We start from the raw sequence: 14,121 nt of genomic DNA, 5'->3' as shown, positions 1-14,121 counted from the left end.
CCTAAACTCATCCTTCTGCCTGCTCACAGTTCGCATCCCTCTGAGTTTTCCCCACTACTTTGACCTGACGTCTGTCTGCCAGTTACTGGTAATTGGCAGCTGTGACTCCACTGCCATCTCTGTGCCACCCAGCACGTGACTGCCCCTTCCCTCGCTGTTGGCTTCACAAGTGGTTGGAGTGGGAACCCCTGGTGATAGAATTTCCCTTTGCCCTTCATTGGGATGAGCAGTGGTCAGAGGTCTGTCCCACTAATCCAACCACTTCCGTCCCCCTCCCCGCCATCCTGGCTGAGCTGCAGACTCTGGGTATGGCCGGGTCTCACTCAGCGGAGACCTCCTGCCGCTGGAGCGTCCAGCTGCACTTGAACATCTGTAGAACTTTATCACTCACTGGCAACGGGAGGGACCGGCCCTCTCGGCAGGCAGGCGGTCAGAAAGTGGCCAGCTTGGCAATCAGCCAGGCACGCTGTTGGTCTGGCCACCAGTTGCCAAGGTTGGAATTAAATCCTTCATTTTGATTGATTTTTTTTTTGTAGCTTGGAGGCATCCGGCACAGCAACAAGCCTTCAGCTCACTGTCCATGCTGACGATAGTACCCATCTATCCAGAACCATTTCCCAGCGCTCTTTCTGTGCCCTTTTACACCCCAGTAATTCAAGTGCTCATCTAGATAATTAAATGTGAGAGTGTTGGCCTTCACCAGTTCATCAGGCTGTCTCTTCCCAGTTGAATGAAGATTATTGGATCCACTCTAACTCCCATACTTCCCACCTTAAACCAACACCCTCTGGTTTCAGATCTCTCCATTATGCAGTAAGGTTTCTCAGTATCCACCTGATCTCAGCCCCTCATAATTTTTTAAAGCCTCTATCAGGTGCCCCCCCCCACCCCCCCCCACCAGCTGCCTCCATTCCAAGGGAAACAAACCCAGCCTATCCAGTTTCTCCTCCTAAATGAAACGCTCCATCCGAGGCAACATCTTCATAAATTGTCTACACTACGATCACATCCTGATAATGTGGTGTCGTGTACTTGTATTATGAAGTGATCTGTATGGATGGCATGCAAAACAGCTTTCCACTGTACCTCAGTGCATGTGACAATAATAAACCAATCAGTGTACTGTTCTCCAGCTGTAGAATTTTATAAAGTTGTAGCATGACCTCCATGTTCTTGTATTCTATGCCCCTGGCTAATGAAGGCCACCATCTTATCCATCTGTGCTGTCAGCTTTGGGGATCTATGGACTTGTATAACAAGGTCCCTCTGTTCCTCATCACTCTCCAGGGCCCTGGTGTATGTCCTACACATAGACCTCCTTGCATTTATCAGGACTAAATTCCATCCAACTTGCCTTGGATCCCACTTTATGGGCCAGTCTCCCACATGGGGAAATTGTCAAAAGCCTTGCTGAAGTTCAATCATAGTGTCCTTATCAGCATATTTTATTATACTTCAAAAAAAATTCAGTCAAATTAGTCAGACAGTATCTCCCAATATGGCTAAATGTTCATGTATAAAGTATAATTTGAAATTTAGAAAAATGCTTTGGAGAAACATGTAATAAAACAAATCTTATGATAAAACTCCCTCTGAGTAGGAATGATCATGGTGTGATTTATTATTGCTTCATGTATGTGAGAAGCATGTGGTTAATTCCTAGAATCAGTATCTTGAATTTAAACAAATTAGGGAGCAATGAGTGTAAGGTGTCTGAGGTAGATTTGCAACCTAGGTTAGAAGTGATGGAAGACGAACACAGAAAATATTTAAAGTTTGTAATTCTCGCAAATATTCCCTTGAATGAAGTTCCAACGGAAGAAGTCTAACAATAGCTAGTGGGAGGAGTTGATATCAGATTTTTTTTAAAAAAGCCTAAAAATTGCCGAAAATAGTAAGCCTGAGGATTCAGTAAGTTATTAAAAATTTTTGAAAAAGAAATTAGGAAAAGAATACAAAGTAAATGGGCAAGAAATGAGAGTAAGAGTTTTCACACAAGTACATAAAAAGAGTAGCAAAGGCAGCAATGATTTTAATGTGAAATAAAGGAAATGATAGACAAGTATTTATCATCTTTGTCCTCACCTGCTGCCAGTAAAACATACACCGGGCATTCTGGGGAACTAAAGTGCAAAGGTTGAAGAACCTTCAAATTAATATTAGTAAAGAAAATTTACTGTAGAAATTGTTGGAACAAGATATCCTCAGGGCTTTGAAACAGGAGCCTGTGGATATGATAGATGTAATAGTTTTGACTTATTAAAATTCCCTGGATTCTTAAACCTTTGGACGGTTGCTAATTTAACTTTGCTGCTCAAGAAAGGAGAGCGAAAGGGAATGTGAAAACTACGTGCCCTGACCTTGGTGCTGAGAGAAATGCTCGCACCTTATTAAAGGTGTAATAGCTCTGAACTTCACACCAGTCAGTTGGAATTGCAGCTTAAGGAAAGGGAATCTTGTGAAGATCTACGTTTTGAGGATGTAACCAGCAAGGTAGGTGAGAGTGTATGGTGTGTTTGAATCTACAGAAAGGATTTGAAAAGATGTACCAATCAACTGTGCTGTGCAAGATTAGGGCTTGTGGGTTTGAGGCTTCATTATTAAGTAGAAAAGACGGTAGGAACAAATGGGTAATTTTTAGGATGGTGTGCCACATGGATCAGTGTTGCGACCTCAGCTGTTGATGGCTTGGGTGAGTACGCTGACCTTCCTGGCAATACCAAGCTAAGTGGAGAAGTAAGCTCTGAGGAGGATGTGAGAAACCCGCTTGGCTGTGGATGGAGTACTGAAGAAGACAAGTGTTCTTTCTGCTAAGGACCCATTTTCCTGGGCAGAGAGGGCAATAACTGGTGGGATCAGGGCACAGATTTAATATCACTTGGTGGAATGATTAGAGGGGAGTTGAGGGAAATGAGTACTGGGGTCTGTGACTTGCTATCTAGGGATGGTGGAGGGTTGTTGATTATATTTAAGACTGAAATCTATTTAACTTTTGATGTCATGGGAATCGTATAATCTGGGAGTTGGCTGTGAACATTGGTGCAGGTGTTTGGCCATGATCTTGTTGAATGATGTGAATGGCTCCCACTCCTGTGTCTTATTCAGGTGTTATCAGGGTGGATGTTGCATTGTTTAGGATAAAGCTTTCTCACATGTTGGGAGCTTCACATTATAATCAACAATGTGAAGGAAGATCACAGGTCATTTACACGAACAAGGAAATAACTTCTGGCAGCATTGAGAATCCAACCCTCCCACACACAACAGAACAGCAGCACGTTGCAAAGGACTGGGAGCAGCAAACTGGAGGCGGTTGATGGCTTTCCTCACACTGCTGGACCCCTGGGTCCTAGAGGGGAAGTGACTAGGAGAGGTGTCTCGCTCTTCCCCCCCCCTACCCTGTCACTGGGACTGGGAGGTCTGCCCTGCCCTGCCCCCCCCCTCCCCTCATCCCAGAGTTGCCCTGAGGGCAAGCTGTAAATAAGATCATCTGGTCAATGAGGTAATAGAGGTGAGGAGGCAAAGTTTGGGAAGGAAAGTCCAGAGACTAGGTCCTTGGCACGTGAAGCTAGTTTTGGTATCTTTGACAATCTTAATTGTGCCTCCTTAGCTCATTTGTCCAAATTATTAATAGGTACCACGGAAAGCAAGAGGTTTGGCAATGAACCCTGCCGAGCTGCACGGTACGCGGCTCTCTCAGCACTAAAACTCTCAGTGACTGTCGGCCTTTGCTTCCTCCCACCGAGCAACTGTTTAATCTAATTTGCCACTTTCCATTGAATCCCACGGGCTTTTGTTTTCTTGATCAATCTACTTTTTGGGATTTTGTAAAATGTTTTTCTAAAGTCCATGTACATTACGTAAACCTAAGATGAAAACAGTGAATTCTGGAAACATCCAGCACATCAGGAGAGAGAAATGAGGCCAAGGTTTCAGGTAAATGACTCTCCTCAAATTCTAATCCGATTCTGAAGGTGGTTCATTGACCTGAAACGTTAACTCTTTTTCTCTTTCCTCAGATGCTGCCTGATTGGCTGAATGTTTTCAGCATTTTCTATTTTTATTTCAGATTTCCAGCACCTGCGAGTTTTGTTTTCCAACCCACATCAGAGGTCTCCATCACTGCCTCAAAAAATCTTGTTTTTACTCAGAAGCAAATCCATGATGACGGCCTCTAATTAATTGGTGCCTCTCTAAAGGCTATTTTATCCTGTCCCTAAATATTTTCCAATAATTTGGCTGGGGAATGTTTTACTACTGAAGTAACAGCACCACATCAACAGGCAGCCAGAGCTGGAGGAACACTGGTGTCTCGGTGACAAAAGGCCGAGAGGATTTAGAAGTGGTGTGACCATGCAGGGATTTGAAAACCAAGAAAGGATTTGTAAACATGGGCTGTTGATCAACTAGTATGATTGAGTGAAATGAGCTTGGCCTGAGTTACCGTACAGGCAACGTGGCTCTCTTGGCACTGAAACTCACTCTCTGTCGGCCTTGTTTACAGAGGATACCACCTTTGATATAGTTGTAGCTCGAGATAAAAGGAATGGGGGAGGGTTTCAGCTGCAAGCGAACTGTGGTGATGCAGCCAGTCATTGTTACTGAGGTGGGATGAAGCAATTGTAGTGAAATGTGGTCTTTAGCACATGGATCGTATATAGGACATTGTAAACTGCCAGGGCTGGAGCTGATGGCATTTGTGGCAGGGAGTGAACTGGTTTTCAATATCTGCTTAATGGAAATGTCTGCTCCTTGGATGAGAAATGCAACATTAGAAATGGTGAACAGATTGAGCAAGGCGGAGCTGAGGTTTATTTGTAACACACTGGGAAAGTGTCTGTATTTTTGTTTGATGTCACCAAGGGCACTGTGTGAATGTGAAAGAAATTGGGCCAAGTATGGATCCTCTGAGAATGAGAGAGCTAAAAGCACAAGAAAGGGAAAGGTGGACCCAAGTGTGTGATCCCATTGTGAGGACCGTGGAGGGGAGGGGGGGGGGGGGTGGTGAGGAGGAGAGAGAAGTGAGGACTGCAAGTTGCTTGAGAAAGATGAGAGGAGGTGGTGACCTTGTCCCAATCAAGTTGGATAGTCCTTGGTGACTTTATCAGATATTTCTGTAGTGTGGTGGAGGGACCTGATTCGAGCTGGAATCTGAGGAAAAATGGGGCATGAATTTGGGAGTGGTGGTATGTTCAAGAACCTGGAAGAAGAGAGGAAGTTGTTGGGACAATGATTTGCAGGGAGAGAGGGATTGGGTTGGTCTTCAGAGGAGTGATGACAAGGGACTTAGAAGTTGAGAGAAGGAAGGCCACTGCAGTGGTGCAGCTGGTAGGGTCACTGCCTCACAGCGCCAGAGACCCAGGTTCAATCCTGACCTCGGGTGCTGTCTGTGTGGAGTTTGCACATTCTTACTGGGACCATCTTCCTCCCATGTCCCAAAGATGTGCAGGTCGGTAGGTTAAGTGGCCACTGTTTTTTCCCCTAGGGGTAGGTGAGTGGTAGAATCTAGAGGGAAGTTGTTGAGAATGTGGGGAGAATAAAAGAGAGATGGGATTAATGTAGGCATTTGAGAAATGGGTCAGCACAGACTTGGTGAGCTGAGGAGCCTGTTTCTGTGCTGTTTCTCTCTGACTGACTCCATGAGAATTAGTAACAATACCAGTTACCGTGGGAACCAGGGTTGGGTTATTTTATGTGTCACTTTTGAATTCAGATGAAATCTCATGGCTGAGTCTCTGTCCACAGATGTAGTCTGACCTGCTGAGTGTTTCCAAGTTTGACTAATTCCTGCATTTGTATATTGGACTGTTTCAGAGCTAGTGTCAGGTGACCACACTCTTCCCAAATTAATTCTGTTTTCTTCACCCTGTCCCTCACCTGCAAATCTCTGATCATATTTTCTATGATAATTAAACCGGTATTGTCCTTGATCACAAAGCCGCTCCTTTCCCTGTTAACATCTTCCCTGCAGACAAATCCCTCAGTTTAGTTCCCCGCCATTCTCCATCCCTTACTTCAGCCTTCCCTTCCCCTGTCCAGCTCGCTACCAGTCAGCTGCCCTCTCCCCCTCCTCCAACATCCAATTCCAGCTTCACCCACTTCCAGCCATGACTGTCTGCTATCCCCTACCCTCCACTCCCACTGTCTGTCCCCACCCCCCCAAGCAATGGGCTCCCCACCCACCCTAATAAACAGGCCAATCTGTCCATGGCAGCATCTGTGACTAAATCAGCCTTGTGTTTAAAGCCAAGAGTCTGATTAATACACCGCCCACACAAGTGAAAGCCGTTTTGAAATGGGAAATTTCTGAAGTTCTGTTATTCTGAACCCCAAGTTGTTCCAGGAAAAGTGCTGACACCAAATATCCCATCTGACGCCAGCATTAGATCATTCTTACAGTCGCTGCCTCTGTGCGGACTGGAAGTGCTGTCACGGTGGAAGAAGTTCTGTGTTTACTGACCTCAACGTTAATGGGAAAGGGGGAAACATTTTCTTTGAGGTAAATGTGCTTTATCACTGACCATTTCCGGTGGGAGTTGTCTGGTTGTGCAGTGGCTGAACATGGGAAGTTGCTCCTGAGTGAAGTTCCCAGATGAGGCCCGGACTCTGCACTTGTCTTTGTCCCTCCTCCTCCCAATCTCTCCTGTTTCCTCTGGTGCTATTGGAAGGGCTTTCTCAGATCTGAATGGATTCATAGCTGGTTAAAGCCACTGCCTGCTCCCCAGGCATGTCGCCAGGAACTCACATTCCTCAGTGAGTGCTGCATCTCCTCTTAAAATTGTATCCCAAATTTCTGAATTTCTTGCTACTTTTTCCACTCAATCCCACCAACATCCCTCCATTGTCCTCCATTTTTCACACCGCCTCTGGACTTCCTGATGTGACACCTCTACCTCTGAACTGGGACGATAACTCGACGCTCTGTGCCAGCTCAACACTACCCAGGCTAAGCTTATCCTCTTTCCACCCCTTTGACTGTCACCTTCCTATTGTGCGGCCCATTCGTGGTTCATGACCAGCACACGTGTATTTTAACAAACGATGTAAACAGGCTTCTGTTACCCGAGATGGGGGGGCGTTTACGTGCATCTTTTCCCTGGCCCAGGCCATCGCTTCTGTTTCCACTCATTTCTTTTCTCTTTCCTTCCTCACACCTTCTGTTTCTCCACTCTAGGATCCCACCCCAACCCTGCAGCAAGTCTTCAGATTCCCACTGATGCTGTTCTGGACTTGATACTCTCAGGTGAGTCAATATGTTCTCTCTGTCCCTCTCCTGGCCCCTTCGTTGCCGTCCACTTGACCTAACTACTCTCCCTGAATTCTCTGGCCAAGGGGAGTTTCCTTCTATCTAGCTGGCTCTGTGGACTCTGCCTGTACATCAGACGTCACCAGCTTTCCTGCACCACCTGCCTGTTCCCTTGTGAATGGTCATATAGGCCTCGTGGAACCGAGCTGAGTGCGCTTAATGAAGTGGCACTGGGCTACATATTCAGTTACTTGGACAAGCATCCGGTGTAGAAGGAGAAACAGCTTCAGTGTTTTAATTCAGGGACCCCCTGCTCCCCTCTCTGTAGATGCTGCCTAACCTGCTGAGCATTTAACATTTTCTGTTCTGGATCTGCAGTTTTTTGCTTCACTCTCCCATCCCTCGTCATGCCCAGACTGTGGGCTTCTCAACGAACCAACCCTTGGTCTCTCCTTGAGGCATTTCCCATGTGAGATTTCAGCTTGTTTTGCTCTCACCTCATTTCAAATCCTCATTCACCACTGCCCACCTAAATGCCACGGCAAATTTCTCACTGACAGATGTCCCCTGCTTTCCTCCTTTGCCACATTGTTGATGGTTTCATCCTCCACCTCCATTTCTCTCCTTACTGAGCAACTGTCCTCCCAGCTGCCCCATCCACCGCACTTGTCTCCACAAACCCGTTCAAGGCCACCTAGACCGTACCAACTCTATTTTCATCATTTTAGTCGCAGTCAAGGCAATCTGAGTTCATTGTTTTGCTCTCCCCTCCCTCTCTGAATCTGCCTGCGTCCTGGAAATGGACACTTCCCTCACTTCGCAGCAGTGTCATCAGATTTCCAATTTGACTTGGACCTGCAGACTACCCCATCTCCACTTTTGCTCCTCTTGGCCTGGTTGCTCCCCCAGTAATCCATATCTGGAGTTCGAGGGATGTTGGTAACTGGTTAGCCATTTACCTCCAGGTCTGGACCACATCAGGAAATACTTGGCCCTGCTTTCATTGACTAAAACTGCTCCCTGTTCTGGGATTATGTGAAAATGTAATGGTGATCTAACAATAAAGTTGCCTTAAGCCCTCTCCACTTGCAGGGAGACCACAGATTGTCACTAAGAAAGAGATCCTCTGAACTGCTCTGACTCCACATCCCATACCCTGGAATACTGGGACAAACTTCCCCTGAGGTTCCACCATGCTCCAACTTTGTACCTTCTGTGAGCTTTATCCTCCTTGTGTTCCCTCTCCAAGTTCACTCTGTCCATCAGATCCTGCTTCCCCAAGGACCTTCTCGTCAGGCTTGCCTCCCCCTCCTCAAGGGTCACGGCAGATGTGCAATAAATACGCAACCAGGGGTGTCCAGACCCTGAGAAATGAATTCTGGGCAAGTACTGGGAGGTCTGTAATGGTGCCCTGTCTGCACACAGTCAAAGACCTTCCCAACCAATTCTTCTGCCTGTCCCTCTTTAATCTGTGTGGAATGTTGTGGGATGTGGAATCTCACTGTCACAATGTCAGGGTTATGTGTGCGGTTGTGGAATTTCACCTCTAGGTTGCGATAGGGTAGAAATTTTCTGCAAGTGTGGGGACGAGATGCCTTGTTGATGTTGGGGAGTGTGGTTTCTCAGTTCTGGGAGGGGTTGGTGAGATGATTCTCACTGTGGGGGCAGGATCCCACAGTTGGAGTACTTGGAATAAGTAGAATATCCCTCAAGGTAGACTCATTCAGAAGATATAGATGCACAGGATCCACGGTGACTTGGTAGATTGGATTCAAAATTGGTTTGCCCATAGAAGATGGGAGTGGTGGTGGGGTGTCCTCCTGACTGGAGGTCTGTGACCAGTGGTGCTCCGCAGGGATCGGTGCTGGGACCTCTGTTGGTTGTGATTATATGTAAATGACTTGGACGAAAATGTATTTGGTCTGGTTAGTAAGTTCACAGATGACAGAAGTTGGTGGAGTTGTAGACGGTGAAAAGGGTTGCGAAAGGATACAGCAGGGTATCGATCAGTTACAGATGTGGGCAGAGAAATGGCAGATGGAGTTTAATCTGGACAAGTATGAGGTGTTGCACTTTGGGAAGTCAAGTGTAAGGGGAAAGCATATAGTTAATGGCAGGATCCTTACGAGCGTTATGTACAGAGAGATCTTGGGGAGCAAGTCCATAGCTCCCTGTAAGTAGCAACAAAAGTAGAAAGAGGTAAAGAAGGTATATGTCATGCATGCCTTCATCGGATGGGGCATTGAGTACATTGGATCGGGATATGAATCACATGCAGGTAGATGGGATTAGTTTCATTTGACATCATGGTCAGCACAGACATGCTGGGTTGAAGGGCCTTTTCCTGTGCTGTACTGTTCTGTGTTTTAAACTGTGGGTATAGAGGAAGGGGATGACATTTTTTCCCGGATTGTGGGAGCAGTTTGGGAATTTTACTCTGGGGAGTAAAGGAGAGGGAAGGATCAAGTAGAGTCTAGTTTTTGGTCACATTTTGGGATCTGAGCTTTATTGCCAGGATCTTTGTTTACTGCCCATCTGTAACCACACTGGAGAAGGTGGTGGGATCTGCTTCCTTAAACCACTGCAGTCCTGGTGGAGGTGCTCCTACACTGGTGGGGTGGGAGTTCCAGGATGCTCTTGTAACGTGTCCTGTTGGAGGGAGAGGTTACGGGTTTGGGAGCTGCTGTTGATGGGTGAAAACTGAAAGATCAGGAGTTTGATGTAAAATAAAGCCAGGTTTTGGTGTCAGCAGGCTCTGGCTGACATCATTTCTTGTGAACTTGCTGTTGGGTTGAGTGGCTACAGCAAGGTGAAGCAAACTGGGTTGATCTGAACACACATCCTGTTGCAGACCTGGTATTCTCGAGGCTTTTCCTTCCTGCCTCAGCATTACTCTGGCTCAGTTTCATAAGTACCTCCCATGGATTTAATTCCTCTTCCTCTTACTGACTCCTCTAGCCCAATCATGCCTTCCGATACTGGAAATGAATTTTTTTGTTGTCACATGTACCGAGGTGCAGTGGAAAAACTTTTGCTTCTGTGCCATCCAGGCAGATCATGCCATACACAAGTACAATGAGATGGCAAGATAAAACATTGCAGAATAAAGTGTTAGAGTTGCAGAGAGAACACAGTACAGGTAGACAAATAGTGCAAATGCCATGACAAGGTTGATTGGGAGATCAAGAATTCAGCTCTAGTATACGAGAAGTCTGTTCAAAAGTCTGAATGTGGGATAGAAGCTGTCCTTGAGCCTGGTGGTACGTGTTCTCGGGCTTTTGTATCTTCTGCCTGATGGGGGGGAGAATGTCCCCTTTACCCCAATCACACCTGGACCAGCTTCTCATTTGCATCTGCTGTGCCATATTTGTGAGTATGTTCACAACTGACAGCATTAGGAAGCCATTACACTGTGTTTTGAGGAATGCCTTTAAAAGTTGGGGGAGGAATTCCAGAGCTTGGAGGCCCTTCAGTGGAAGGCACCACCGGAAGGGCCAGTTCCTGTGCTGGACTGTTCTGCATGTTCGATGTTCAGTGAGGACTGGGACAGATCAAAGGTGGAGCTGTGCTGACTTGTTGGAGGATGTCACAGGTGGGGAGGGAGAAGGTCAGGGGGAGATGAGAATTCTGCAGACGAGTCATTGTCTGTCCAGGAGTCACAGTAGCTGGGTAAGTGTTTGGATGTGGTTGGGAGCAGAGGAATTGGGCCAGTGGGAAATGGGTGTTCATGTTGCTGCAACAAATTGAGTGAGCCTAGCAATGAAACTTCGACTAACAGCGTAAATCTGCAGGCAGAAGCAGAGGCTGCTTCAAGGCATTTTACAAGTCGTCAGTAGTTACCTAGGTTACCAAAGGGTTAAACTGTTGGTGTTGAAGTTAAATTTTATTCTTGAATTAATAAACACTTTATTCACGAGAACAGTGGAGTTTGGAGAGACCCTGGTACATGGAAGGTGACTTTGTCCACAGTCCAGACTGGCATTGTACAGACAGTAGTAAACTGTCAGTACTTGGTGGGTGGGGGGAAGGGAAATGAGGGAGGGAGGGAGGGTGGGGTGGGGGGAGAGGAGTGAGGGAAGAGTTGGTGGAGGGGGAGGATCAGCTGGGGGTGGGGGAGGATTGGCCGGGGGGATGGTCGGGGTGAAGGGGGCTGTCATAGTCAGTGAGGTGAAGTCTCCACAGATCTGTGGGTAATCAGGTCCTGAGGTCAGGAATGAGTGACTCTCTTCTCCTGAAACTAATCTATGGGTGTGTCCGTGACCTCTGTCAGTGGTTGGTTGTGAAGTGACGAGCACTTCTGATTTCTTTCAGGATGGAGGATGCGTACAACCTTGGGACACAAGATGTGAGTATGGTTTAGTGTTGGGGAGCATTTGGATCTTACCCTGCCTCTGCTCGCCTGCTGACCGTTGTGTCCTTTCTCTAGGCCGACAGTGATTTCGGGCAGCTGGACCTGAACGTGTTAACCAGCTCCGAGGCTTCCCTTGTGTCGGGTAAGTGCAGTGGGTGGGGTGGGTGCTGAGAGAGTGACCTGTGTCTTGGAGAGCATGGGTGTGGGGAGGGATGTCTGGAGCTATGCCCCCTTGAGTAGGGCAGGCAGAAGCTATGGGGAAGGTGGCTTCCCAGGGCCTGGGACGTGTTGTTGGGTTGAGGGACGAGTGTGGGAGGTACGGATGGCCATAGAGAGAGAAGAGTGTGGGTGAGTGGGTGTCAATCGGAGATGTAATGTGGGGGGAAGCAATACCTCTACAGGGCTGTATAGGTCTGGGTCAGTCTTGGGAGGGATTAGGGGACTGGGTTGGGCTTTGTCTCAGGAGGAATGGTGGGGCGTGTCTTGGGTGGGCTGTGGTGCTGCTGCACCTAGGGTGCAGTGATGTCCTCTCGGTGCAAGTCTGACCATCTCTTGTCTTCTTGTCACAGCTGGAGGTCCATTTATTGCCATCTGTGAACAACCAAAACAGGTAAGTACCTGCTCTGTGACTGAATAAAGGGGCAGTTTGTGATGATAATCAGTTCCAGTTGAATTAACAGGCTGTAGAACAGCAGAAAAGGGAACTGAATGGCAGGAAATGGTGGTGGGAGGGTGTCTTGGGGACTGGTGGCTAGTGTTTGCGGAATTCCCTGGCATCAGTAAATTAATGACTTGGGAGGCGGGTGTTCAAACGATGCAACATTTGGTAGTGTTAGATGAGGTCTGGGTGAGGAAATGGTTGCAATTTAATGCTGCAAAATGCAATGAGTTAATATTTAACTGGAAGGTCAGGGAGAGGCAACAGTTCTGGAAAAGGGTGTGTGTGTGTGTGTGTGGAGGGGTACGTTATTGAAAGTGGCAGGGCAGGTTAAGAAAGTGGTGAACAGGAATGTAAAGGACCCTGGGCTTTGAATAGAGACAGTGAGCACAAGAGGAAAGAAGCAAGGTGGGTGCAAAAAAGATTACGAGGGTGTTACTGGGACCAGAGGGCTTGGGTTGTAAGGAGACACTGGATCAGCTGGGACTTTTTTTTTACCCTAGAGCGAAGGAGGCTGAGGGATGACCTTGTAAAGGGTTATAAAATCATGAGGAACGTAACTAAGATGGATGGTTACAGCCTTTTCCCCAGGGCAGTGAAGTCCAAAACTAGAGGGCATAGATTTAAAGTGAGAGGGCAAAAATTTGTATTAAAAAGAAAAACCTGAGGGGTAACATTTTGACATAGAGGGTGATGAGTATATGGAACGAGATGCCAGAGGAAGTGGTAGAGGCAGGTACAATTATGACATTTAAAGTGCATTTGAACAGGTACATGGATAGGAAAGCTTTAGTGGGATGTAGGGCAAATGGGACTGGCTGAGATGGGCAATCTCAGTCAGTCAGCTTGAACAAGTTGGGCCAAAGGGTCTGTTTCCATGCTGTATTGCTCTATGATGTCATGATGACCTTTATAAAACAGTGGTTTGACCACAACAGGAAGACTGTCCTGTTCTGGGAACAACACATCAGAAAAGATGTGAAGGTGTTAAAGTGTGCAGAAGTTGTTTGCCAAAATGATTCCAGAGTCAAGGGGCCTTTGTTGCATGCAGAGATGGAGGTTGGGGTTGTTTTCCTTGGAACAGAAGAAGGGAATTTGATGGATACATGTAAAAATCAGAAGGGTATAAATAGTAGACCAAGAACTGTTTCCCACGGACAGAGGTGAGAACCACAGGACAAAGATTTGAGAGAGAACTTTTTTTTTGTAGTGAGTGGAATGTTCTCCCAGTACTCCCCTTGGCAGCAGATTTAATTGCAGCATCTTAAACTAAACAGGGAACATAATTGCAGGGCTATCTGGGGAGGTGTGGGTGTGGTGGGCATAGAGGCATAGTTGTCTTCTGTACTGCAACTCTTTTTGGGTTGCTGTGGCCCTATAAACCAGTGAAGGATATTGTCCAGAACACAATGTAGTGACTGTAGTAAGTTGCTCTGGATCCTGACTGGATACCTCTGGGTGAGGGGTGGGTCTGAGAAATCCATACGTCTCACATGCAGAGCAGCTGCAGTGGTGGGGGGGGGGGGGGGGGGGGGGGGTGGGGAGGTGGTTTAAGACTTGTGTTGGGGCAGACACTGAGCTGGCTGTCCCAGGAAGATGGGTGCCAGAAATGGAACCTCTGTTCCTCTGCTACTTTAATCAATCTGCAGCAAATTGCAGTCACTGGAAGGCTGAAGGGTGAAGTGCCCCAGTAGGACTGTTTGTGACGGGTTGTCGGATGCATTTGGAATGACATTTGAATTCATCACTTGTACTGTGGCAGAGTGTCTCCCACTGACTGTTCCCTGTGGGAGCACAGTCCCTCCCCGTCACCGTCACAACACTGTGGTCTGTGTCCTCGTCTGGGGCAATTATCTCCAGAGAAAA

The 14,121-nt window shown here is 47.1% G+C and overlaps 1 protein-coding gene across 3 annotated transcripts in view; it reads left to right on the top strand.

Moving 5' to 3' along the window:
- Nucleotides 1-14,121, top strand: part of nfkb2 (nuclear factor of kappa light polypeptide gene enhancer in B-cells 2 (p49/p100)) — a 93,815-nt gene that overhangs the window by 18,754 nt on the left and 60,940 nt on the right. For 2 of the 3 annotated variants that reach the window (XM_052041571.1, XM_052041569.1), the window contains 4 exons: nucleotides 7,175-7,243; nucleotides 11,558-11,591; nucleotides 11,673-11,739; nucleotides 12,167-12,207. In XM_052041571.1, coding sequence (XP_051897531.1) covers nucleotides 11,559-11,591; nucleotides 11,673-11,739; nucleotides 12,167-12,207 — 141 coding nt within the window. In that variant the 5' untranslated portion in view covers nucleotides 7,175-7,243; nucleotide 11,558. The remainder of the gene's footprint in view (nucleotides 1-7,174; nucleotides 7,244-11,557; nucleotides 11,592-11,672; nucleotides 11,740-12,166; nucleotides 12,208-14,121) is intronic. The other variant, XM_052041570.1, reaches the window with a different exon arrangement.

The sequence above is a fragment of the Pristis pectinata genome, chromosome 30 (genome assembly GCF_009764475.1).
Source record: "Pristis pectinata isolate sPriPec2 chromosome 30, sPriPec2.1.pri, whole genome shotgun sequence".
Lineage (NCBI taxonomy): Eukaryota > Metazoa > Chordata > Chondrichthyes > Rhinopristiformes > Pristidae > Pristis > Pristis pectinata.
The sequence above is the reverse complement of the archived record's forward strand: the minus strand, read 5'-3'. Positions and strand labels throughout refer to the sequence as shown.